This window comes from Salvia splendens, chromosome 10 (assembly GCF_004379255.2).
Source record: "Salvia splendens isolate huo1 chromosome 10, SspV2, whole genome shotgun sequence".
NCBI lineage: Eukaryota > Viridiplantae > Streptophyta > Magnoliopsida > Lamiales > Lamiaceae > Salvia > Salvia splendens.
In genome coordinates, this window is record NC_056041.1 from 5,354,385 (window position 1) to 5,378,240 (window position 23,856).

Sequence of the window (23,856 nt, forward strand, 5' to 3'; positions counted from 1 at the left end):
GAGATAAGACACGCACCAATCTCAGGAACTCATCTACTATTATTATTTCAGCAATATGAAGATATCATTTTTTTTATGTGTGCTTAATCTATAAATTCAACAAAAGTATGAGGTCCACAAGTGTAATAACAACATTAATAATTCTAAAATCAATAATTCAAAACGAAAACTAAGGGGAAAATATGAGTGAAATACACACACCATAGAAGGAGTTGAGGTGGAAAACAATAAGGCAAGGGATAGAGTGATAAAGGGATTTCAACCACACCATATTCTATGGAAACCAAAGCCACACAACAATGGTTTTCTGCATTTTGTTTTATCTTTGCCTTTTCTATTCCAGACTTTTGTTTATATCTCCTCATCTCAACACAAGCTATCAATAGCAAACAACAATTGTATTCTAGCATACATACATAAAATTATTCCATTAGGTGCATAATCTACTATTCATAGATGATAAACGAAAAGAGTTCTACTACTATTTTTTATTTATAGACTTTGATCACATGGTCATTTTTTATTCTCAACTTACAAAAAATGTAGGAAATGTTTATTTGTAGGTAGCACATAAGTATCGAATCACATATTTTTTAGGACAATTTCTAAATATGGCCAAAGCTTTGATCTTGTGTGACTTTTTAGCTCCTAGCTTAAAAAGATTACAAATTTAGCCTACATGTTGTTCACTTAATAGGCCAAGTGAAATTGATGGAGCTTCAAGTACAAACATCAAAATTAATCTAAAACAACATAAAAATGGTTTTTGAGTGGTGAAACCAATAAAATTTCTCTTAAACGTCACAATAAGATCAAAGTTTTAGCTAAATGTAAAATAAATCTAAAAAATGTGCTATGTGCTACATACGCATACATCATATACTATGATCCATAGTCTTATCGTTGTTTTGTTTTACTTATTGAATCCATAGCCCAAAATTTAAATTTTCTCACTGCATGTCATTAGTGTCCAGAATAACTTGGCCTTGGTTGCAAACCAAATTTTGAGATTAAGTTAGCAATAATCTCAATTAGTTATCACTGGGGATAACAAACTTTGCTTATGGAATACAAATCGAGCACAATAACTAGATTTCATCTCTTGTCCCATGCCCCAAAAAAGCATCATAAACACACCAGATCAACTGGGACAAGAGAGATCACCTGAAATTTATCAAGTTTTTTGAGTTAAAACTCAACAACACTGAATGACTAGTAAAATACACAAGAACATTGGAAATTGCATTTATAACTTTTCTAAGTCTCGTCAGCAAAATTGTGTCATTTACATTTTATAAAGCCATTATACATACAAAAATTTGTCTTTCGGCAACGGTATCATAAAGGATATTAGCGCATCCTTTCAACTATCCTCTATATACCTAAAGAAAATTGAAACTAAATTAATTTATAAAAGAAACCAAGAGCAAAAAGAATGTGTTTTCAGAGGATCTCCCAAGTTTATGCATCTTTCACCTCAGCCTCTCCCAAACATCTACTGATACCGATTCTTCTTCTTCATCATCTGTTTCAGCCGATGCAGTCTGGTAATCTAGGGCAGCTTCAGATCAACAATAACACCGAAATGGACACGGCAAAATTGGCGACTCATCATCTCATAGCAAGCAGCGATCTTTGGCCACAGTAAAAAAATGTTAGAGCAGCTACTTTATATCAAGTGAGAAACCCTGCGTTTATTACTGCATCCGGTAAGGCCTCCCATTACGTAACTGTCTGCTGCTCTCAGATGGTGGCGGCCCTAGAATCCCAGATGAGCTGGGATCGGGTAACCAGGTCCCATTATTTGGAGGAGGTCTTTGGTATGGATGCTGAATATGAGAAGGATCGGCTTCAGCTCTTTTTTTTCGTTTCCAAGCTTCGAATTTCTCCACATCAAGATCCCTGTGCCCAGTAGCCGAAGGTCCTACACCTTGCTCCTGTTTAAGTTTGGTATAAATTTGCTGAAGTCTCTCGCCGGACAAGTTTGAAAACGTAGATACATAATTCCACAATCTAGTGGTCATTCCTGGAAAAAAGGAAAATATAAATATAAACCATTTTGCCTTAAAAGAAAAGGTCAATAATAAAAAAGTGAGTGTTCATCCTTCCATTAATTTCTTTTGCCTACTTTTCCTTTATAGCAAACACCAAAGGAATGGTATATCATGGAAATATGATCAACATATAAACAAAAACACATACTTTCTTGCCTATACAACTCCTGCTCATACTCTGCAACAATTTGGTCGACCCTCCGACCGATAAGCTGCAAATAATTCCGAATTTTGGAAAGCACCTGATATTTTACCAAATTAAGCACAATTTCAAAATCCGTTAACACGACCTAAGGAACAGAGAAGTGATTGCCGATACTTAAATCTACCTTATCTTTAGGCAAATCTGCACTAATAGACTGCAGCTTTTGGAGACGTTTAAGAGTCTTTTCCTCATCTACCATGACATCTTCACACCACTCCCTCCACTTTACTTCCTTGAACTGCTCATAAACTTCCTCATTATCAGACATTTCACCTTCCTCTTTAACTAAAGGCTCCATCTTCTGGGATTTGGGAGCTCTTCTTCTATTCATTTGAATATTCCCTCTAGGAGAAGTAGGCTTCCCTTGTCTTCCCTTACCGACTGATATAGCAAGAGCGTCTTTCTGCTTTTTTGCATTCTTACGGCCAACTTTCACATTAGAGTTCTTTCCACTAACAGCTGCGACTTCCTGGCACATTAATTGAAGTTAGCTAGCAAATTTGCAGAGAGTCAATGATCAAATAGGCAAAACGTAAATCCAGGATAACTTGAACTGAAAAGTACATCTTAATTTATCAAAAGAGCACCATGAATTCCAAGGGTTTTCTGGTTTATAGGAATGCATTCAGCCTACCATTTCTAAAAGTAGTGCAGCTCGCTCTTTCAGTTGTGGGGCTCGGGGTAGGAAAGTTTCATGATGCTGAAGTTCCACAGGAGCAATCTTTTTTGTAAGACCAAGGCTTGCATCCAACCTTATCTTTTCCCAGTTTCCAAAACCATGATAGTAAACTCCAAGCAGCAGCCTTGCATCATCCTCTGAAAGAACCAAGAGGAATAAGTTATGTAACCAACCATAACATACAAGTGAAATAACACTTGTCTGATAATATGACACCGTGCTCATCCATAAAGAAACACAAAATTAGTTTGCAAAAGATAATTCATCTGAAACAGGAGAATAAAGGATTCACATAAAAGCAAAACCCAGTATACTTACTCTGGTTCCAGCCACAACCTTTGGACCAGGTGGATGGTTTGAGATATGCTAGTGCTCTGAATTGCGAAAGAGGATCTTCATACCGGTTAATCCGCTTAGCGAGCGACTGAAGTTCTTCAACACGCTCTAAGATTTCATCAGCCTTCACAGGTACACCGAAGAAATCTAAGAGTGGACCCTAAAAAGGAGTAATATAAGATTTAGTTGCAATCCGACAGAATTCCAAGCTATATACAGACAATGACATTTACAACAAAAAAACGAACCTTGGGGTCCATAATCTCTCCTTTAATTGCTTCTCTACAACCATCAATTAAAGCATCATATAGCTCAATTTGAGCTTCAGTTGAAGCAGCTTCAACTGTTCCACCAACTTCTGCAGCTATCGAGCTTATCTGACTATCATTTCCAAACTTCTTGACCTAATTTTGATCCCATTACAGATGCAAAAAATAAAAGCATGAGGAAAAGAAAAGACAAAAAAAATAAAAGCTTTAGATGATTCCAGAAAGGTAACCACTATCAATATACGACGAAAATAAGAATTGGCATAAAATCCTAGAGAATGGACTTTATAAACTCCCTTTTACTTGAAGATACTATCAATTAGAACAAATTCGCGGAATTACTTCTACGCGGCTAGATATAATCCTACAGTGACGAAGTAGTATCCGGTCACTCAACCATGTGGTAATGAGTAACTATAATACCTGAAATCTCAGTTTTACAGACATATTTAAGGAAGAAAAAAGTCTAGCTTTTTTGGGGGTTGGCTATTTACCACCTCCTTTTCCTTATTGTTTTTCCTTTTCTATCTTTTACTTTCTCAATTTATTCCTCCATTGAAACATCTCTTTAGCCTAAGAATTTAAGTTTTTTTATGTTTAAATAATAGGAAAGGTGCAGTTTTAATGATTGGCTATTGTTTGGTAGGACATAAAGAGACAAGGACGTAGGTATGAGATACAGAATACAGTTACTTAGTCATCTCATGTCAGCACATTAGCCTCTTTATCCTAAAATGACATATTAAGAAAATAAAAAAGAAAATAAGTTTACCGCGCGAAAAAAGCGAGTTGCATCTCTTTTAGGTAAATTCCCATATGACCATCCTCTCACTTGTGCAGTAGCACCTTCAAGTACAGGAGGAGAGTAAGCAGAATCTGCCCTTCGTCTCTTTGACATTCTTTCCTGAGTTTCAACTCCTTTCTTTTTCCTCTTATTAGTCTTTTCAGATGGTATAGCCTCTGCATAACTTTTAATATTTCGTGCTGCTCGAGGAGCTAAAGCATCCTGGGAGAAAAGGACACCAAATAAACTTGAGAGACAGCAGACTTTCAAAAAATTGCTTTTAATCTAGAGTCAAATACATACTTCAGCTTGTGCAACAGCTTCTGGCTTTATCATGCGGCTCCAGAATGTTCCATCATCTTCAGTACTACCGAAATTTGCAACCTGCAAATAATGAGAGAGAATAATTCAGCTCGTGAAGGAAATATTTACAAATAAATACAGCTATAGAACAAAATGTATACCTTACTATAATAAGAATTAGAGTATGCTAACCTTAAATGCACTCAACAGTTCATGTCCTTCCTCTCCTTCGGTTTCTTTATTTTCAACCTTCTCTGCCCTTTCAAGAATCTCATCAATATCCATACCAAGAAGCCTTTTCTTGCTTTCCTCGTCATTCTTTTCTTCCTTAAAGAGTTCTTCAGCCCCAAACCTCAGAATTGCTGAAAGCTCATTCTGCATATCAAAAAGAATGAAGGAAACATACATGATAAGAATAGCATAATCTCCAACCCCTTAAGACGAGTTTTTAGCAATCTTACTTTATCAAAGGTTGTTCCTTTCTTCGTTTCTTTTTTCTCCAGTTTGCCCTCTGCATTCAGTTTTTGAATAACCAAATGGTCCAGAACCTAAGAGGTTAACTTCAACTAGTGAGAACTCATACAAGATCCACCCAACAGTGTCAGATGAAGATTGGTGATATATGTAAATTATATTTTTGATACAAATACATATTTGTGTATTGAAGTATAAAGATGCAAACAACTACTATTGCGATACTGTAATCATGAAGAAAGAACGTTAATAAGATAACTGAAGTCCTGGCACTATAGCATACCATTTTCTTTTTAGCACGCTCCAATATATCTTCCTCTACACTCTTGCTAGTAACAAACCGGTAAATGTTAACTACTTCTTGCTGCCCAATTCTATGAGCTCGGCTCATCGCCTTGCACAAAAGACCATAAACATGGTAAGTCGATATATACAAGGAATCGTAATAAAGTGTTCCATAAGAATCATCTTCCATGAACCTGTAAGTCATTTTGCGGATTCCAGTCGGAATCAAATATGATAACTGTGTCTGCAGTTGCAAGATTGATACCCAACCCACCAGCACGAGTTGAAAGAAGAAAACAGAAGTCCTCGCTCCCCGGGGCATTAAAATGTTCCATAGCCTGATGACGTAACTCGGCCTTTGTACTACCATCAAGTCTTTGGTATTGGAACCCTTTGAGAGAAAGATACTCGGCAAGTATATCCAACATCCTAACCATCTGTGGACATATATAAGAGAGGTTCATTCAATATGCTCAAAACGTTCAGAAAATTATAGACATGGATACCAGGTAATTGTGAAACCAAACTATTCTACATTGCAGAAGAATACAAGATAGCAAAAATATACAGCACAATATCAGCTTATTGAACCAGTGTAGTTTTCAGTCTGAGCCACTCGACTCACTTCTAGAACTTTTTTTATCATGGTTTCAAAATCACTTCTTGAGCACCAGGGCTTCTTACAACTACAACGTTTATGATAAATATCATAAAGGAGATCTCAACGAATGTGCATGTAAGGCATCGTATAAGATAACATTACCAAGCAATTTTATTCACCCTGCTAAAGATAACCAAGAAAAACCAGGCGAGCGCAGAAACAAACACAACCACAACGAAAAGTAAAATGTTACAAACCTGAGAAAATATAAGAACACGATGGTTGGTCTCATGCAATCTATTAAGCAGTTTATCCAGTATAACCAGCTTTCCGCTACTCAAAATAACACGTTCGAGTTTTGTGCTACCTAGGGAATTTGTATCCCCGCCATAACCATGGTCAGCACTCTTAAACAAAAACGGGTGATTACAGCATTTCTTCAACTCCACCACAATATTCAAAAGCGAGACCTGCAATATTTTTTTTTTGAAAATGAGATTGAGAAGCCTTTTCACTTGTATTTTACACGATTTGAACATTCCCAGAATAATCAATAGCCACATTAAAAAGATCTATTTTCTGGTATGTACACTTAAATTTGTGGTACATCTCCACATAGCAATCAGCAAATAGCCAAATACAAAGAGAACAGAATGTGGACTTCAAGCACCAAGTGAAAATTTGACAGAATCAGAGCAGGTAAATAACATAATGGCTTCATCCTGATTAGCAACGAACTACATCAAGTCGAGAAACAATCTATTTGTGTATACTTCAATCAATGAGCAACAGATACATTAACGCGATCTATTTGCTGGAACGTATATACTACAATTTATACTATAATAAAACAAGTGGTTCATTTCAAATCCAAAGTGAATAACACAAGGAGATTGTGGCACTTGAAGCACCAAATGAAAATAATAGAGCAGATTAAAAATCAAGCATACAACTTAATGGCTCCATCAAAACTCAGCTGCGAGCTTACATGCTAGTTGAAAAAACCAACCTACAAATTTTTGAACAAACAACAGATATATACCTGATTTCCCCGAACTCCTTTATTCAAATCTTGGAAGTTACGTTCCAAAATCCACTTATAATACCTATTAAAGACATTTGAAAACAAAAATTAATAGTAGAGGAACTGTTATTGAAGATCAACCAAGCAAATATTTCCCAGTTAGATTGAAACTCACTGTTTCTGAAGTGGAGACATCTCAACCCTCAGGATGCGTTCAATCTTGGGAGGTAATGACTTCTCCACATCTTTAATCACTCTTCGGAGAATGTGAGGTCTCAATTCCATGTGAAGATTCGTAAGCTACAGACAATTATAAAGATTATTTAACACTGCCTTCGAGGATGAAAAAATGTATTTAAACCAAAAATCATATATAGAAAAAAGAACAGATAATGTGTGGTATTAATCAAGAAAAAAATAGACCAAAGAAATACCTCTGTTTCATTGAAGGAACTAAGATTCTTGTACTTTTGAACAAAGTCATCTTTGCTCCTAAACTTATCACGATCGAGAAAATGAAGCAAAGCCCTATAATAATCAATTTATATTAAATTTAGACACTGAACAACATCTGCACACCCTAAAATCATAATAATAGATAAAAGACTCAAGCATACTGAGAACTAATTCCAAATTTTGAATGTTGCATTAGGAGAACAAAGAACCAATTTGAGGGACCATAAACAAAATTTGAGTCAGGAAGATATCAGAAGCAAGAAACATAGAAGGAATTAAAGGTTGATCAACCAAAAGATGTCTAGGTGGTACAGCAGCATCAGTTTCATCAATTAAGTGATTAACAGAAAAATATTACTCCCTCCGTCCCACAAGAATATGCACCCTTTCCTTTTTAGTCCGTCCCACGAGAATATGCACTTTCTAATTTTAAAACTCTCTTCTCCCTAATGAGGTGGGACTCATTCTCCACTAACAATACTTCAATTACTTTTTCTTTCAACATCTCTCTTACTTTACCAATTGGGCATTAAAACCCGTGCCCAACTAAAATGCATATTCTTATGGGACGGAGGGAGTAATACTTTAGAAGCAACTATCATTTCTCATAGATCTATCAGAAAACATTTTCCTGAGGTGGAATGAATATTAACTCTGTTGGACTGTTAAAATCCAATTAAATATACGTGCATTTCAAAATCATAAGACAATCAATTTCTTATCAGGATATTCTGCAGAATAATAATGAAAGCAAATGATATATCACCATAGCTCTTCAACACTGTTTTGCAGGGGAGTGCCGGTAATTAGCAACTTGTTCTTTGTGCTAAATTCCTGAGAATGTATAGAAATTGCTTAGAATCCGATAAACTTAGATGTATAACACAGCAGTACAATTAACGGAAAAAAATTAACATACTGATAATGCCATATACAAAGAGGCCTCGCTGTTTTTTAACCTATGTGCTTCATCAACCATCAGGTAGCTCCACCTAATTTTTGAGAGAACGGCTTTATCCTTCAATAATACTTCGTATGTAGTCAAAAGAGTATCAAAATTAGTACTCCTGCCTGCTCTTTTGTCATTGTAAAACTCATATTGCTGGCAGACCTGCATTGAATGGAGAATATTATTCAAGAATAAATAGCAAATCAATACAAAGACGGGGATTCATTAAACCTTCTTGCAAGAAACCAATTAGAATTTATTTATTTTAACACTCACACTCATAGCAGTCTCAAACTAACTATTGAGAACAAGGCCCCCCATCATACTAAAGATAGAGATAAATCTAATTGATGTGAATGGATACAGAAGATAATCACATCCTTTCAAACAAATGCAATTGTCGTCTATATGGTAATGTCATGGTTCCTTCAAATGAACTTTTACATAATAGCACACACGCATAATTTGAAAGAGAATACTACATAAATGGCAGATACGACTTCCTTTAACTTTATTTAATTCAACCAGCCCTGACCTTTGAATTTAGTTGCACTATTCAACTGAAAACTTTTTGTTATGTTACATACAATATCTCAAATGGCTACCTGCCATAGGACCTAATTATAAAGTTTAAGGAGATAACTGGACCAAATGAATGTTCAAGGATTCAATTACAAGATAATACAAAGTTCAACTTCAAGACCCTAATGGAAAAACACGAAACTCCAAGACTTATTCATCTATTAGCATTTTACTTATGCAGATATTGTTCAAAATGCGAAGGAGAAGAATATATTAACCCACCTCACGGCTAGCACGAGTTCCAACATATATAATAACATTCATCTCAGGCAACCACTTTCTAAACTCTTTTGCCCAATTAGACAAGGTAGATAGAGGAACAACTACAAGAAATGGTCCTTGAATTTGCTGCGAATTCTGCAGAAATGATTATGAATCAGAAGTGCCAGTGATATCAATACAAACTTCCAGAGATGACTGGGAACATTAATTACCTGCAGAAAACCCAGCATCGAAACTGACTGAACAGTTTTACCAAGACCCATTTCATCAGCTAAAATTACATTTGTATCATTTCTCCAGCTGCGCTGCATAAGAGTATGATCAGCACGGCTTCTCGGCAGAAACCAAATGATTAAAGTTTTAAGAAGGCAATTTTTTTCTTAATAAATCCACTTCGAACACGTCCGCACCTGTTGACGAGAAAGTTCAGGCCTTCAAGCTGATAGTCTCGAAGTTTTCCCCCTTTCAGCCACTCTGGCTGCTCATCAAGCTTCCTGAGACTTCCTGTGGGAGTGAAATCAGTCTTTTATTGCACTAATATTTGGCCTACAATCTTAATTTTAACATATAAGAGTAACTAGAAGGCATACAACGCCAGGTAAAGCAAAGAAAAAGTAAGGAGTTATGCCCCCATTTCAATCTAAGATTTTTATGTGATGCTTATAAGTTCTAGGAATCTAATAAACTACTAAATGACATTAATAATAAAATACTCCGTACATATAAGCATTAAGCAAATGCAGATATTTAGACATACTTGAGGACATCTATGAAGAGTTACTGACCTTTGATTTTCTTGCGCTGAAAATCAACAGTCTTCCCTTGAACCATTGATGCAGCCTCTCGAGACTACAATCATGGAGCAGTCAAAATCAACAAACAAAGGCAAAGCCAGGAAGAAACAAACGATGAACACATTAGTAAGTAAAACTTGTGAAGGAAGATATAAGAAAACTTCTGATCTAACTTTGAGAGCAACGAAAGAATTTCATGCTGCACACAAAACAGTTAACCACCTTAGTTGGCCATATCAGTATAAGCATCTTAACTCCTACATTCCGCTTGTAATCAATATTATAAGCAACATCCCACCCATCAAGTAGAGAGTCAAATTCTTGGAATCATCATCCTTATCAAGTAAATGCTTCGCAAATCGCAAGCATTCTCACTCTCCCTATTATTGGGAAACTCTTTTAACTGGAAAAATCAAGCACAGCTTAAATCCACCATCTAAAAGTACCTAATCCATTTCACTTAATACAAATCTACCATTGCATAAAGATCTCATTACCAGAAAAAAAAAATATGTGCAAAGTCGGATGTACAGTGTGAGAGAAGGATACTTCAATAAACAACCGACAATTATACATACCATGAATTTGAACTCATCTCCTTAGCTGGTCGAGTAATTGAGTGTGTATAAAAGTAATTACATAATTGTTCTGGTCAAATAATTTACTTGGCCCATATTTGAGTATATTACACACTTCCATTTTATTTTACTTTTTAGTTTTTCCCATGGTAATTTGATATACTTTTGTGGTTTTTGCTCCTTGCTTTCATTTTCTTTTTTGACACTTTCACCCTCCAGTCTATTATGCAAGAGCAAAAGCTGACAATGACGATAGAAGTACAAAGAGCATAAGCACAGACACTAGAATGCATAGATCAAAGTAAGAAGAAAAAACTGCAGAATGCAAGATATTCGTTTTTCTAAGCCAGTATGGCTTTCTAGTCGTGTTGCTTCATTAACTGAACAGGCTACAGTAACTACGTTATATTATCATCTTATGTTCAAAGAAGTGTTCGCATGACTTGATACCACATAGAAAGAAAAGAACATAACACTAACAAGTCAACATTCCAAAATAAAATAAAGTCTCCTGAAAAAGTGAATAACAACTGGGTGACTAGTTGATTTATGGGAATGCAAAGAAAAAACAACAGTCAGTGCCATGAAGATCATCAAACATCCATTGGGCTAGAGCACGAGTAATAAAATCGTTACCTTGTACTCATCGATAGCATCTTGAGCAAATGAAATATCTATGTCTTTTTCCCTACAAGACAACAAAAAATACACATTAAAATAAGAAACCATCACATGAAATTGGGTTCCGCTTCCGATTCAACATTAGCCACCATGAAATAATACACTAAGCCAAATATCTGGACAGGTTAACCACATCGAATAACAAAACAGTAGCAACAAAAACATATGTAAAGCAATGATTCAATTCCCATTACCAAGTAGCTTCAGCATAAGACAGCCCCTGCCACTTGACCAAATATTCTGAAACTACTTCACCTGAACCATCTTTAACAACTCGCTCCGCTATTACTCTCTCCACCTGACTGTTTTGTTTGATGATATCCAGGTCCATCTCCTTGCTGACATCATTTACCTCAATCTAATACACATGTGACAAAGTGAGAGAGAGAGAGAATAGAATAATCCAATTGAGGCCTCAACAATTAAAACAGAAAAAGAGAGATGGGGGGTGAGCGAGGTGAGAGCAGGAAAGCAGACAACATTGGCACAACAACCGTCTTTGAGTTCAACTCACTTGCATATAGATGATAAAAAAAGGTTAATTATCAGCATTACTATTAGCTTAAGCTCTACAAAGTCCACAATTCCCAGCTATAGACCTATAGTTATAACTTTATAATGACAATAAAGAACAAACAAGTATATTTTTACCCACATGCAGGACAACTGTGTGATAATGAAACAAAATAAGTATGGTATACAGTTACATAACAGATTAAGCATAAGGGTGCCCGGCTACATTCAAGTTTAAATTCAGGAGACAGTTCTATTACTCCACCACGACAAGATGCAAATCCACATAGAGCCAGAGATAAAAATTGTGAACAACTTATCATCCAAAAGATCAAAATTAAGCAAAGAAATAAAAAGTTCTCCACAAAATTAATCATCAGATTACCTCCTCCCGGGATACCATCCTCCGGTACTTGACATCTTCCATTACTTTTTTGGTATAATTCAAAACCTTCTTAAAACCACTGAGCTGAAAAATCACAGCAAACATCAATTTCCTTCTTATATTGTAGAATAATACAGATTATCCTTATCAATCAGTAAACAAAGACACATAAATTCGACCTCCATTTTCTACTCTATGAATTGATATTCGCAGAACTTACATTCTGCAACTCAGAGAATGATTTCCATTGACAGTGTAAATGTGATTGGCCTTTCCACTTTATCAGAAATTCCATATCATTCCAATCCAGTTCGGAATCAAACAAATAGCTCAAAAGAACTGGGTCTGTTGATTTATTATTCCTCAATGCTTCTTCAGCTGTGCCCCTTCGTTGATGCCATAATACCTTCTCAATCGCATCGGCATCTTCTTCTTCCTCGTTCTTGAAAAAAATTAGCAAACAACTCACGATCAAGAAAAGCTTGACTATAGACGGAAGTACTAAAATAACTAAACTGTGCAAGACTTTCCATAAGATGTGAAAGAAAAGAGTGACAATGAAGTCATTGAAAGGAAAGCATCAATGAACTGCAAATACCCACTGACCAAATCAGAATGAACGAAAAATATGACTATAACAAACAATGCATGATATGCGTATTTAATTACTATAATTGACAATGATTAAAGTTTCTGAAAGTTTAAACCATGAACTGCTTATCAAACATAAGAAGAAAAAGCCATACCCACCCCCAAAAGAAAAAGAGAAAGCCAGGGAACGGACGAATACAGCAATCCCGCCTACATGCTAGAGCACAAATAATAATCCAAGGAAACAAACAGACCTTTTGATTCTTTTTCTTTATTTCATCGATATCTTCACTTCCATCACTCTCGACATATGATATTTTACGAACTGAACGACCTGATGTTCGCAGTTCATTTCTCCTACTAGAATCATTAACAGCAGCAGATCGACCACCATTCTTTCTATGTGCTTGTGCACCTCTCCTTGAACTTCTAAAATCTTCATCACTGATATTTTCTGAGTCATCAGCAGAAGATTCTTCGTCATCATCCTCAAAAGAAGCTCTACCTTTCTTTCTCCGAGTGGATGATGCGATTGACTTAAATTCTCGGGTAGACTTCAAATTACGACCACTTTTACTTGGTTGTTTTGCCCTACTTTTCTTAAAGTAGGGATCATCTTCATCTGAGACATCCAAATCCTCCTCATCATCAATATTATCATCCTCATCAGAATCTTCAGCATCCCAACCTTCATCCTCATCCTGCACATTAACAAAAAGCTAATCCACTGAGTTCACACTGCATATTGTAAAACCATAACACTTCCACTGTACTCTAAAACGAAGAACATCAAAACAAAACAAAAAAATGGATAAAACATTACTAAATTCAGACGATCTTCTTCATTCACTAAACCAAAAAAAAAAAGAATCAAGCTATACATAGACCGAAAAGAAAACAACTTGTCTAAGGCAACACAAAAGTTAAGAAGCCAACACACCTGCAAGTTGTTTTTCCACATATAGGATACTAATACATGTAACATAATAAAGGCAAACCAGTGTTCACAAACTGAGCCAAACAACCATAGGTATGGACCAAAAAAAGGGAGCATGCCACCAGGATCTACTACAAAGGGGTAGAGGTGTAAAGAAAATTTTTGTAAGCATGTAAACTGAAACTAAGAGTAATTTAATAAAGCTTCCCCTCAACAAGCAGCAAGATTAAGCAAATAGTGATTTAGCATTTAAAATAGCTACATAAATATCTTTACATATAAATGTGCTTCTTAACAACTAAAGATATAACTTCTGAAGCCACAGGTGTTCTATTTCTGTTCTCATTTTGCATACATCCCCTCGTCTTTAAAATACAACAAGTTCGCTTACTATAAAGTCATAAACACATTCATAAAAAAAATTAAAAAATTCTCTGACATTTTGCCAAATTATTTCCATTCGGAAACAAAACAGTAATAACCAATGAACAGTACCCCAAGTTATTTTAATAACCACAAATTTCATTACACACCAACCTTTTCCACAATGACGATGTCATATATTAAATCCGATAACCCGTGCACTCTAAAACTTCAAACTTCCTTAGTGCATGAATAAACACATTGAAACTCGGCCTTTCAGAGAAGTACAATAATTTGAATGCCTCGGCATACAGTCAGATTCATATAAGTAGAAATTAGGAAAATAAATCACAGCTCTAGGAATCAACAGACTGAACGACACCAGTGAATCAACATAAACCAATTCCAATTTTTTATGCAGATTACGATCCGAATAAGCCACTAATTTTGCAATGAACACCACAGTGGATTATTAGAAAAAGACAAGGAAGAAAATAAAAGAAAAACCTTGATCCGACTCTCCCCGCTTCTTGCCCCATAATCAGGATTGAAGTCAGCATCATCAGGGTCGTCTTCTACAACCACAAAAAGGAAGTATTTACACAAGATGAGATTGCAGAACAAAGGTATATGAAAAATGACAAATTTGAGCTGGTTGAACAATACTGAAATGAGAAAATTAAATTCACCATCTTCGTCGTCGTCATCTTCTTCATAATCTGCATCTTCATCACTGTATTTGTTGGCTTTCGACCCCTTCAATTTCCTCGAAATATTGCTGGGAGCAGGCCGAGATGTCGGCTTTGAACCATACCCAAGTGAGTGGTTCGCTGTCCTGTAATGGTTCACAGACTCGTTTGGTGGATCATCACCATCTTGCTCATAGTACTCATCAGACAACATCTCATCAACCGGAACAGTCTGATGCCCTTTCCCCGTCAAATCTTTATGTGTAATGTCATCATATTCTGACTCCATTCTATCCTCTAATCCATCAGACTCCTCCTCAACTTCAGAGCCTTTATACTCTGACCCACTCTTTGACTCCTCCCCTGACTCTGATGGTCCATGGGATGTCCTTGCCGGTGGGTAGTCCTTCCAAAAAGATGAACCCCACTTCCCCCCCACAGCCGATCCCCTAACAGGAGGCTGGTCATGTCCTATCCTTAGATTACTTCTAGTATCTTCACCCCCATTTTTATCAGGTGTAAGATCTGTCATTTCTTCATTATTGGTCATAGCATTGTCCTTAAGCCTACTGCTATCAATGTCCAGCTGGTGCAAATGACTTCTCTCATTCAACGCAATCTGGTCCACTGCTTCATTTGAAGAATTTCTGGAAAACGCCATGTTATGTTCTTCAAGTTGAAGTAATCATGGAGTCCAAAATAAGAAAGCAACCAGGCGAAAAAACAACGTATATTTCCAACCACGGCTCCCTCCAAAAGTCTCTGCCACAAGCATACAGGTAACTTGATCAGGAAAGAAACTCAAATTGATAATAAACACTTCTCACATTCAAAAAATTGATTCCCTATATTGTTATATAAGCATTGAATTAGTTTCAATAAGTGAACAACTTTTTCTGTAAAGCATATGGATCGGTAACTCAGCACTCAGAGCACTCGAGTAAACTAGATGAAGTCCACAATCTCCCCTTTAATCAGTAATATTTCTAGAAAACCCTAAATTCACATTGAAGAAAACCCTAATCAAAGCGATAATCGGACAATTGGTTGCTACAGAAGCCGATTGTTTTTCAGGAAACAAACCTTTGCGCAGACAGAGAGCAAAGCCGGAGGGGGAAAAATCAAGAAATTCGGTCAAGGGTATTTTCGTAAATACAGTGGATGTGGGAGGTCTAAACCCCCGATTCACCGGCTACGGCTACCTCAGTCAAGCCGGCGGCGGCGGGAAATATAGATTACAAAAACGACACCGTTTTCAGGGGCTTTTTGTGCAGAAAAATCCCGGTCGAGTTGAAAAAACCCGCTAATTTACTATCGCGCAGGGTGAAGAGAGTTTGAAGGAGAGCAAATTCGACGAATCGGAAACCTCGATTGGATTTATTGTACCAGTGTTATTGTCCGATGATGCAGAGAGGGGAATGAAAAATAAAAAGAAAAAAAATAGAGAAATAGAGAGAAGGGATGTGCGTATGTGTATTTGGGAGTTTTACGAGAGAAAGAGGCTGAAAATTTGGATTTGTGAGAGGTTATTTTTTTCCTTAAGCGTAAGTTATTTATATACAAAACGCAAATTTTTTATGTTGAATTTCCAGATGGATGTACAATCATTTGAGGACGAGGTACTACTTCATTTAGAGCATCCGCAACGGCAGACGTCCCGGCGGACGTCCGACCGGCATGCCGGAAGTTTGCACGGGACGTCCGCCATTAGGCAGCAGGGAGGCGGACGTGCATTGCGGACACCGGAATTCAGCGGCAGTGCCATGACCGACGTCCCGGTGGACGTCCCGATTTTAAAAAAAAAACTCTATACATACGTCTCGTTGAACTTCATTTCATTCGCACCACTTGTTTTAACGAGTTTATCTCTCTCTACGTTTCTTTTATATATCCAAAATGGCTAGTGGTAGTGGTGCGTGTGGTAGTGGCGGGGGTGCTGATGACGTATGCCGGCGAATTAAAGAACAATTGCGGGCCGTTACGTCCAGGGAGATAAAATCGCGCGTTACAAGCGGCCTTGCAGCAGCCGGCGGTACCTCGACCCATCCATCGTCGAACTATAGTACCTTGGGACCACATCGCTGCACACCGTCGGTTGTATGAGGACAACTTCGCTCCGGAGCCGCAGTTTGGGGATAACATGTTCTGGCGATGTTTTAGGATGCATCGTCCACTATTTCTGCGTATCGTGGGCGCTTTAGAGCTTCGATACGAGTATTTCAGGATGAGAGAGGATGCGGTTGGTAAACCCGGCCACACGCCCATACAGAAGTGCATTGCCGCAATCAGGCAGCTGGCATACGGAGGTGCGGCCGACATGTTTGATGAGTACCTCCACATCGGTGAGACGACTGCCCGCGAATGTCTAAAGTATTTTTGTGAGAGCATTAGGGAGATATTTGGGGATAGGTATCTTCGGAAGCCTACCCCCGAAGATTGCCAAGCTCTGGTGGATATGCATGGGAGTCAGCACGGGGTTTCCGGGAATGTTGGGCAGTATAGATTGTATGCATTGGGAATGGAAGAACTGCCCCGCAACCTGGAAATGGGTGTTCACTACCGGTTTCAAGGGCAAGAATCCCACGATGATCCTTGAAGCGGTAGCTGACTACCGGTTGTGGATTTTGCATGCGTATTTTAGAGTAGCAGGGTCGAACAACGACATCAACGTCCTCCAGTCGTCGCCCCTTTTCAACGACCAGTGTATGGGTGTTGGTCCAGCCATCAGTTTCCTCGCCAACGGCAACCAACACAATATGAGCTATTATTTGGCGGATGAGATATACCCTATGTCGCCCGTCTTTGTGAAGACGATCAGATGCGCAACAGACGAAAAGAAGATCTATTTTGCGAGTCATCAGGAGGCAGCGCGCAAGGATGTGGAGCGGGCATTTGGTGTGCTCTAGGCTCGATGGGCGGCAGTGAAGGGTCCATCACGGCTGTGGTATATTGACAGCATCGATGATATCATGTACGCATGTATTATCATGCACAACATGATTGTCGAAGATGGAGGTCCAACACTGACTGATTGGGTCAATGATGATGTTGATGCTGCCGATCCAAGCCACGATGTAGCCACTGCCAATGTATGTATGGGGATACTGTAGAAATCATGGTATTAAATATGCCCGGTCAATGGATTTTGACCAAATAATAAATGTGACGAGACATTTAATTTTGTGAAATTAAATGACATAGCGTCGATCTACATTTTACGTAGATAAATGTAGTATATTCACTTTCTCAAATCCGATTTCCGGTGAGTGAGAAATAGTGGATTAAAGTTGGGCATAATTAGCTTTTAATTAAAGCTTGGAGTTGGAGCTTAGGGAATAATTAACTAGTGTTAATTATCCCACATTGGAGGATTAACACATCTTTTAATGTGTATAAATTAAGTGACTTTATGTTACTTAATAATTATAGTGGACCAAGATGGGTGAAAGAGCCCACACGCGCGCACACGCGCGCGCCGCCGTCGCCGCCCGCCCGAGCCCGAGCCCGAGCCCGTGCTCGTGCACGTGCTCGTGCTCGCGCTCGTGGTCGCGGGCCGCGAGCCCCGAGCCCGATCTCGATCCCGATCTCGATCTCGATCTCGATCTTGATCTTGGACTTGGACTTGGACTTGGACTTGGACTTGGATCTTGGCAATTGGTCTTTGGGCTTGGGGCTTGGCCCAAACTATTCTTTTTGGACCACCGCCGAGTCAGCAATCCAAGTGGCTTGACACGTCGTCAAGCGAGGCACAGTCACGGCTGCCACGTGAGAAATCCACACGCTCCACATGCGATAGGCACACGCCTGCCACACGCTCGTAACCGACGGCGGTTACGAATCTGCCATGATGAGCCTTCATGGCTCGGTTGACCCTGCATGGTGGCTTGGCCTATAAATAGGCTAGCCATACCACTGCATTAGTACACACAATTCCAAGCATTCTCTGCATCATAAGCTCTCTCCCTCTCTGCATTGTCCTTCTGTCGAAGCTATGCCCTCTCCTCCATCCAGTTCGCCGGAGCTCTACTGATTGCGGTGCTGCATCAATAGAGACGTAGCCGTTTTACCTTTGGGGACGACACGCCAAACCGAAGAGCACTACCGGGGCGTATCTCGTCTTGCGGGAAGAGGCCTCCTCGACTCGGCTAAACATTCACGGTTTATTTGTTTCATTGTAATTCAGTTCAGTTTCGTTTCTTGTATTCCTTCTTTTGGGTTGTATTACGCCCGGCTTTTGTTATCTTGTAATCACTAGAACCAACAATCGCAAGACGAGATAACTTGCTTTTGAAGGGATTTTTGACCTCTAAAATGAACTTAAAATTTCGAAACTTAATACACCTTTGCTGGAGATGTCGACGGAATCCAACACCACCGCTGCCGCCACCACCGCCGCCATTCCTTCAACGATGGCGACCACTGGACCTGTCAACACGTCGTCGATTCCGACGATGATGCCCACTCCCGGGCGCTATCCTTCTTCCTCAACAACCCCTTGGGAATTCGTTAACCCCCTTGGGCTCACTGGTGGATCCACTTCGAGTGGGTCGGTTGGTTCCACTTTGAGTGGTTCCTTCGGGTCCTTTAATGGATCGAGTGCTGGGGCCTTCGGGTCTCACACGGGTGTTGGGGCCTTCGGGTCTCACACGAATGCTGGGGCCTTCGGGTCTCATGCGGGTGCTAGTCCCTTCGGGGCTGGTACGACCATGGCGGGCTCTATGCCTAACGTGAATGGTGGGGGCTCTATGCCCAACCACGTTGTTGGCTCCTTCGGGGGCAACGGAATTGGTTCCTTCCAAGGACCAACTGCGGCACCTTTGGCACCAAGAATGATGCCACCTGCCGAGAAGCCACCAAAGTTTGGAGGATCTGACTTCAAGCGGTGGTATCAAAAGATGTTGTTCTACTTGACAACATTGGGCGTCGCCAACTTCCTCACGGAGAACGAGCCGCCCGCGCCAAGCGACCAAGAGACTAGGCTCGAAGTCATGGCGGACTATGAAGCTTGGAGAAAATGGGATTATCTATGTAAAAATTTTATTTTAAGTGCATTAGATGATAGCCTCTATAATGTATACTCCAATGTAACCACATCTAAACAAATGTGGGGAAACCTAGAAAAGAAGTATAGCATAGATAATGCTGCAGGGACGGAACAAGTTGTAGCATCCAAGTTTATGGACTACAAAATGGTCGACTCTCGACCCGTCATGGAGCAAGTCCAAGAGCTCCAAATGATCATCCACTCATTAGTGGCTGAAGGGATGACCTTGCCCGATAAGTTCCTAAGGTGCACGATCATTGACAAACTCCCTCCAAGTTGGAAGGACTTCAAGAGTTATCTCAAGCACAAGCGAAAGCAGATGACCCTTGAAGACTTGATCGTGAAGTTGCGCATTGAGGCCGACGTGCGCAAAAGTGATCAAAAGGCTAAGGGCTTCACCCTAAATGAAGCCAAAGCCAACCTGTTGGAGCGAGGCGGTCCTTCCAACAAACGCCCTCGCCCAAACCGTCCAAACGACAAAGGGAAGGGAAAGCAGCCTTCAAAGAAGTTTGAAGGCGACTGCTACAAATGTGGCAAACCGGGCCACTTTGCTAAAGACTGCCGCAGCAAGAAAAAGAAGCCGGCAGCCCACGTCGTTGAGAAGGAGTTCAAAGACTGGGATGAAAACGACCTCATTGCTGTGGTCACCGAAGAGGTTAACCTTGTGGATAACAAGGGTGGCTGGTACATCGACACCGGCGCTACTGCTCATGTCTGCTCAGATAGGAGCAAGTTTGCCTCCTGCACTGCTGCTGAAGGGAGGAAGATCAACATGGGGAATCAAGCATCGTCCGAAGTCCTCGGCGTTGGCAACGTGATTCTCATGATGACGTCTGGCGTCACAATCACTTTGAAGGATGTGCTGCATGTCCCGGACATCCGCAAGAACCTAGTGTCAGGATCAATACTAGTTAATAAGGGGTTTAAACTTGTATTTGAGTCTGATAGGTTTGTCTTGTATAAGTTTGGAAAATCCCTCGGAAAAGGTTATGTAACCGATGGGCTTTTCAAACTTAGTGTAGCAACTCGCAGTGTTGCAAAGCTATTGGCTAATAATAATAAAGCATCTACTTCCTTTTATTTGACCGAGTCTTCAAATTTGTGGCATTGTAGATTGGGACATGTAAATTCAAAAGCCATTAAAAGATTAGTAAATTTAGACTTACTAAAGGCTAATGAATTGGATATCCAAGATAAATGTGAAATTTGTCTTGAAGCAAAAATGACTAAGTTGCCATTTCACTCGGTTGAACGAAGCACAAAACCCCTTGAATTAATTCACACGGATGTATGTGATTTAAAGATGGTGCAAACAAGAGGTGGTAAAAAGTACTTTATCACTTTCATAGATGATTGCACAAGGTATTGCTACATTTATCTTTTAAGAAGTAAAGATGAAGCAATAGAAGCGTTCAAAAATTATAAGAACGAGGTTGAGAATCAACTTGGTTGTAAAATCAAAAAGATTCGAAGCGATAGAGGAGGCGAATATGTAGCCCCGTTTGAGGAGTTATGCAACGCAAGTGGTATAATTCATCAAACCATATCTATTCCCTAAGAGCAATAGAGTGTTGGAGAACTTGCCTAGTGGTAAAGGCTAAGTCTATGACTTTTAATGGTTCTTAAAGATCTCAAAGAGATGGAGTTCTCAAAGAGACCAAGTATGGCAAGGTACTTGACTAAGAATCACCTATGTAAGTGCGAAGTGTGGTCGCTTCATAAAACGTACTTATGAATCCAAAGTGGTGTCCAAGACCGCAATGGACACAAAACGTGAGAACGGATGAGGTTGAGGTGTTTAAGCGTTAACACCATTGTCTCGGTGCACGCCGTGGGGGATTAGTTCAAAGCATCGCGCTACTAAGCCGCCTGTGTATCCGATGGTGTCGACTATGGAGGGTTCAAAGTCAACAACTACCTATCCTTATGCTTATATACCTCTCGAGGGTTGAGCTTATGTCTGCATGCATATGCATTCGGCTATTTCCACTCATGTGGGGGATTGTAGAAATCATGGTATTAAATATGCTGGGTCAATGGATTTTGACTAAATAATAAATGTGACGAGACATTTAATTTTGTGAAATTAAATGACATAGCGTCGATCTACATTTTACGTAGATAAATGTAGTATATTCACTTTCTCAAATCCGATTTCCGGTGAGTGAGAAATAGTGGATTAAAGTTGGGCATAATTAGCTTTTAATTAAAGCTTGGAGTTGGAGCTTAGAGAATAATTAACTAGTGTTAATTATCCCACATTGGAGGATTAACACATCTTTTAATGTGTATAAATTAAGTGACTTTATGTTACTTAATAATTATAGTGGACCAAGATGGGTGAAAGAGCCCACACGCGCGCGCCGCCGCCGCCGCCCGCCCGAGCCCGAGCCCGTGCACGTGCTCGTGCTCGCGCTCGCGGTCGCGGGCCGCGGGCCCCGAGCCCGAGCCCGATCCCGATCCCGATCTCGATCTTGATCTTGATCTTGGACTTGGACTTGGACTTGGACTTGGCAATTGGTCTTTGGCAATTGGTCTTTGGGTGGTCTTTGGGCTTGGGGCTTGGCCCAAACTTTTCTTTTTGGACCACCGCCGAGTCAGCAATCCAAGTGGCTTGACACGTCGTCAAGCGAGGCACAGTCACGTCTGCCACGTGAGAAATCCACACGCATTAGTACACGTCTGCCATGATGAGCCTTCATGGCTCGGTTGACCCTGCATGGTGGCTTGGCCTATAAATAGGCTAGCCATACCACTGCATTAGTACACACAATTCCAAGCATTCTCTGCATCATAAGCTCTCTCCCTCTCTGCATTGTCCTTCTGTCGAAGCTCTGCCCTCTCCTCCATCCAGTTCGCCGGAGCTCTACTGATTGCGGTGCTGCATCAATAGAGACGTAGCCGTTTTACCTTTGGGGACGACACGCCAAACCGAAGAGCACTACCGGGGCGTATCTCGTCTTGCGGGAAGAGGCCTCCTCGACTCGGCTAAACATTCACGGTTTATTTGTTTCATTGTAATTCAGTTCAGTTTCGTTTCTTGTATTCCTTCTTTTGGGTTGTATTTCGCCCGGCTTTTGTTATCTTGTAATCACTAGAACCAACAGATACCCCATGACGAGGCCGATCGAGTCCGTGCATTTGCCGATATGCGCCAACGACAAGCCCATATTCGACTCCATAACGATATAATTGATGAGCTATGGACGTGGAGGGGTCGTCGTTGATATTTATAATGTAATTTGTTTAGACTTTTTTTGGTTGAGATGTACTTTTTATTTTTTTTATTTAATGAAATTATCATTGCACTTTCTCCTTTCGTATTCATGTCGAAATTTTAATTCTGTAAATTGTTTAATTTGGTGAATTTGTGAATTTTTATTATTGTGGATGTCCGTCCGGATGTCTGCCATTGTGCAGTGGGATGTCCTTATGACGTGACAGAAGATGTTTTTGGGAAGTCGGTCGGGATGTCCGCCGGGACATCCGTCCCACTGTGGATGCTCTCAGGGCAACCATTATGCATTGATAAAGTGCATGTTCTTTATATGTCTTCTCCTTCAAATATTTGTCTCGGTGTCGGAAAATATTCGTCTTCAATCTTTTTCCGCAATGCGATAAAGAAGTCTCAAAATTTATCTTATCTCAACTTTTAGAACATCGATCTTACATCTAGTAATAGCGTTTACTATGTTGCATATACCGTCAATTTCTTTCAACTTGATTTAGCCCTTAGACTCGTTATGTTGTTTGACTGAACCCATTGGATTCATGCTTCATTTGGTCCGAACCATGTTCAAGAACCTTCGCATATATTCTCTTCACCGGGTCATTGCCAATGACCAGGTATTATCATTCATTGTACAAGAACAAAACTTCAAGTTATATTTGTAAGAACACCTATGTTAGATGCGATTAAACTGCGAAAAATGGCAGTGCGCTCTAGTCTCGTAGCATTGGTAGAGACATACCCAACAAGGTGTAAGATTGAGTGTCAATTGAGGGCCGACCTTGGCAGCGACTGCATTAAGGAGCGGGAAACCGCATCACAACTCAGT

General features: G+C 39.6%; 1 protein-coding gene across 1 annotated transcript; it reads right to left on the reverse strand.

Moving 5' to 3' along the window:
* Positions 1 to 1,221: 1,221 nt before the first annotated feature.
* Positions 1,222 to 16,267, reverse strand: LOC121750247 (protein CHROMATIN REMODELING 5-like). Its single transcript, XM_042144746.1, has 30 exons — positions 15,838 to 16,267; positions 14,755 to 15,516; positions 14,573 to 14,640; positions 13,020 to 13,466; positions 12,395 to 12,616; positions 12,175 to 12,258; positions 11,471 to 11,634; positions 11,232 to 11,283; positions 10,009 to 10,072; positions 9,634 to 9,727; positions 9,436 to 9,523; positions 9,224 to 9,358; positions 8,390 to 8,581; positions 8,237 to 8,304; positions 7,449 to 7,542; positions 7,190 to 7,314; positions 7,033 to 7,096; positions 6,248 to 6,460; positions 5,584 to 5,826; positions 5,388 to 5,498; positions 5,092 to 5,178; positions 4,823 to 5,005; positions 4,631 to 4,711; positions 4,316 to 4,549; positions 3,523 to 3,678; positions 3,257 to 3,434; positions 2,894 to 3,075; positions 2,384 to 2,728; positions 2,203 to 2,296; positions 1,222 to 2,026 (listed from the first exon to the last, which is right to left on the reverse strand). The coding sequence occupies exons 2-30, from the start codon at positions 15,413 to 15,415 to the stop codon at positions 1,698 to 1,700; spliced, it is 5,058 nt and encodes a 1,685-aa protein (XP_042000680.1). The 5' UTR covers positions 15,416 to 15,516; positions 15,838 to 16,267; the 3' UTR covers positions 1,222 to 1,697.
* Positions 16,268 to 23,856: the final 7,589 nt, after the last annotated feature.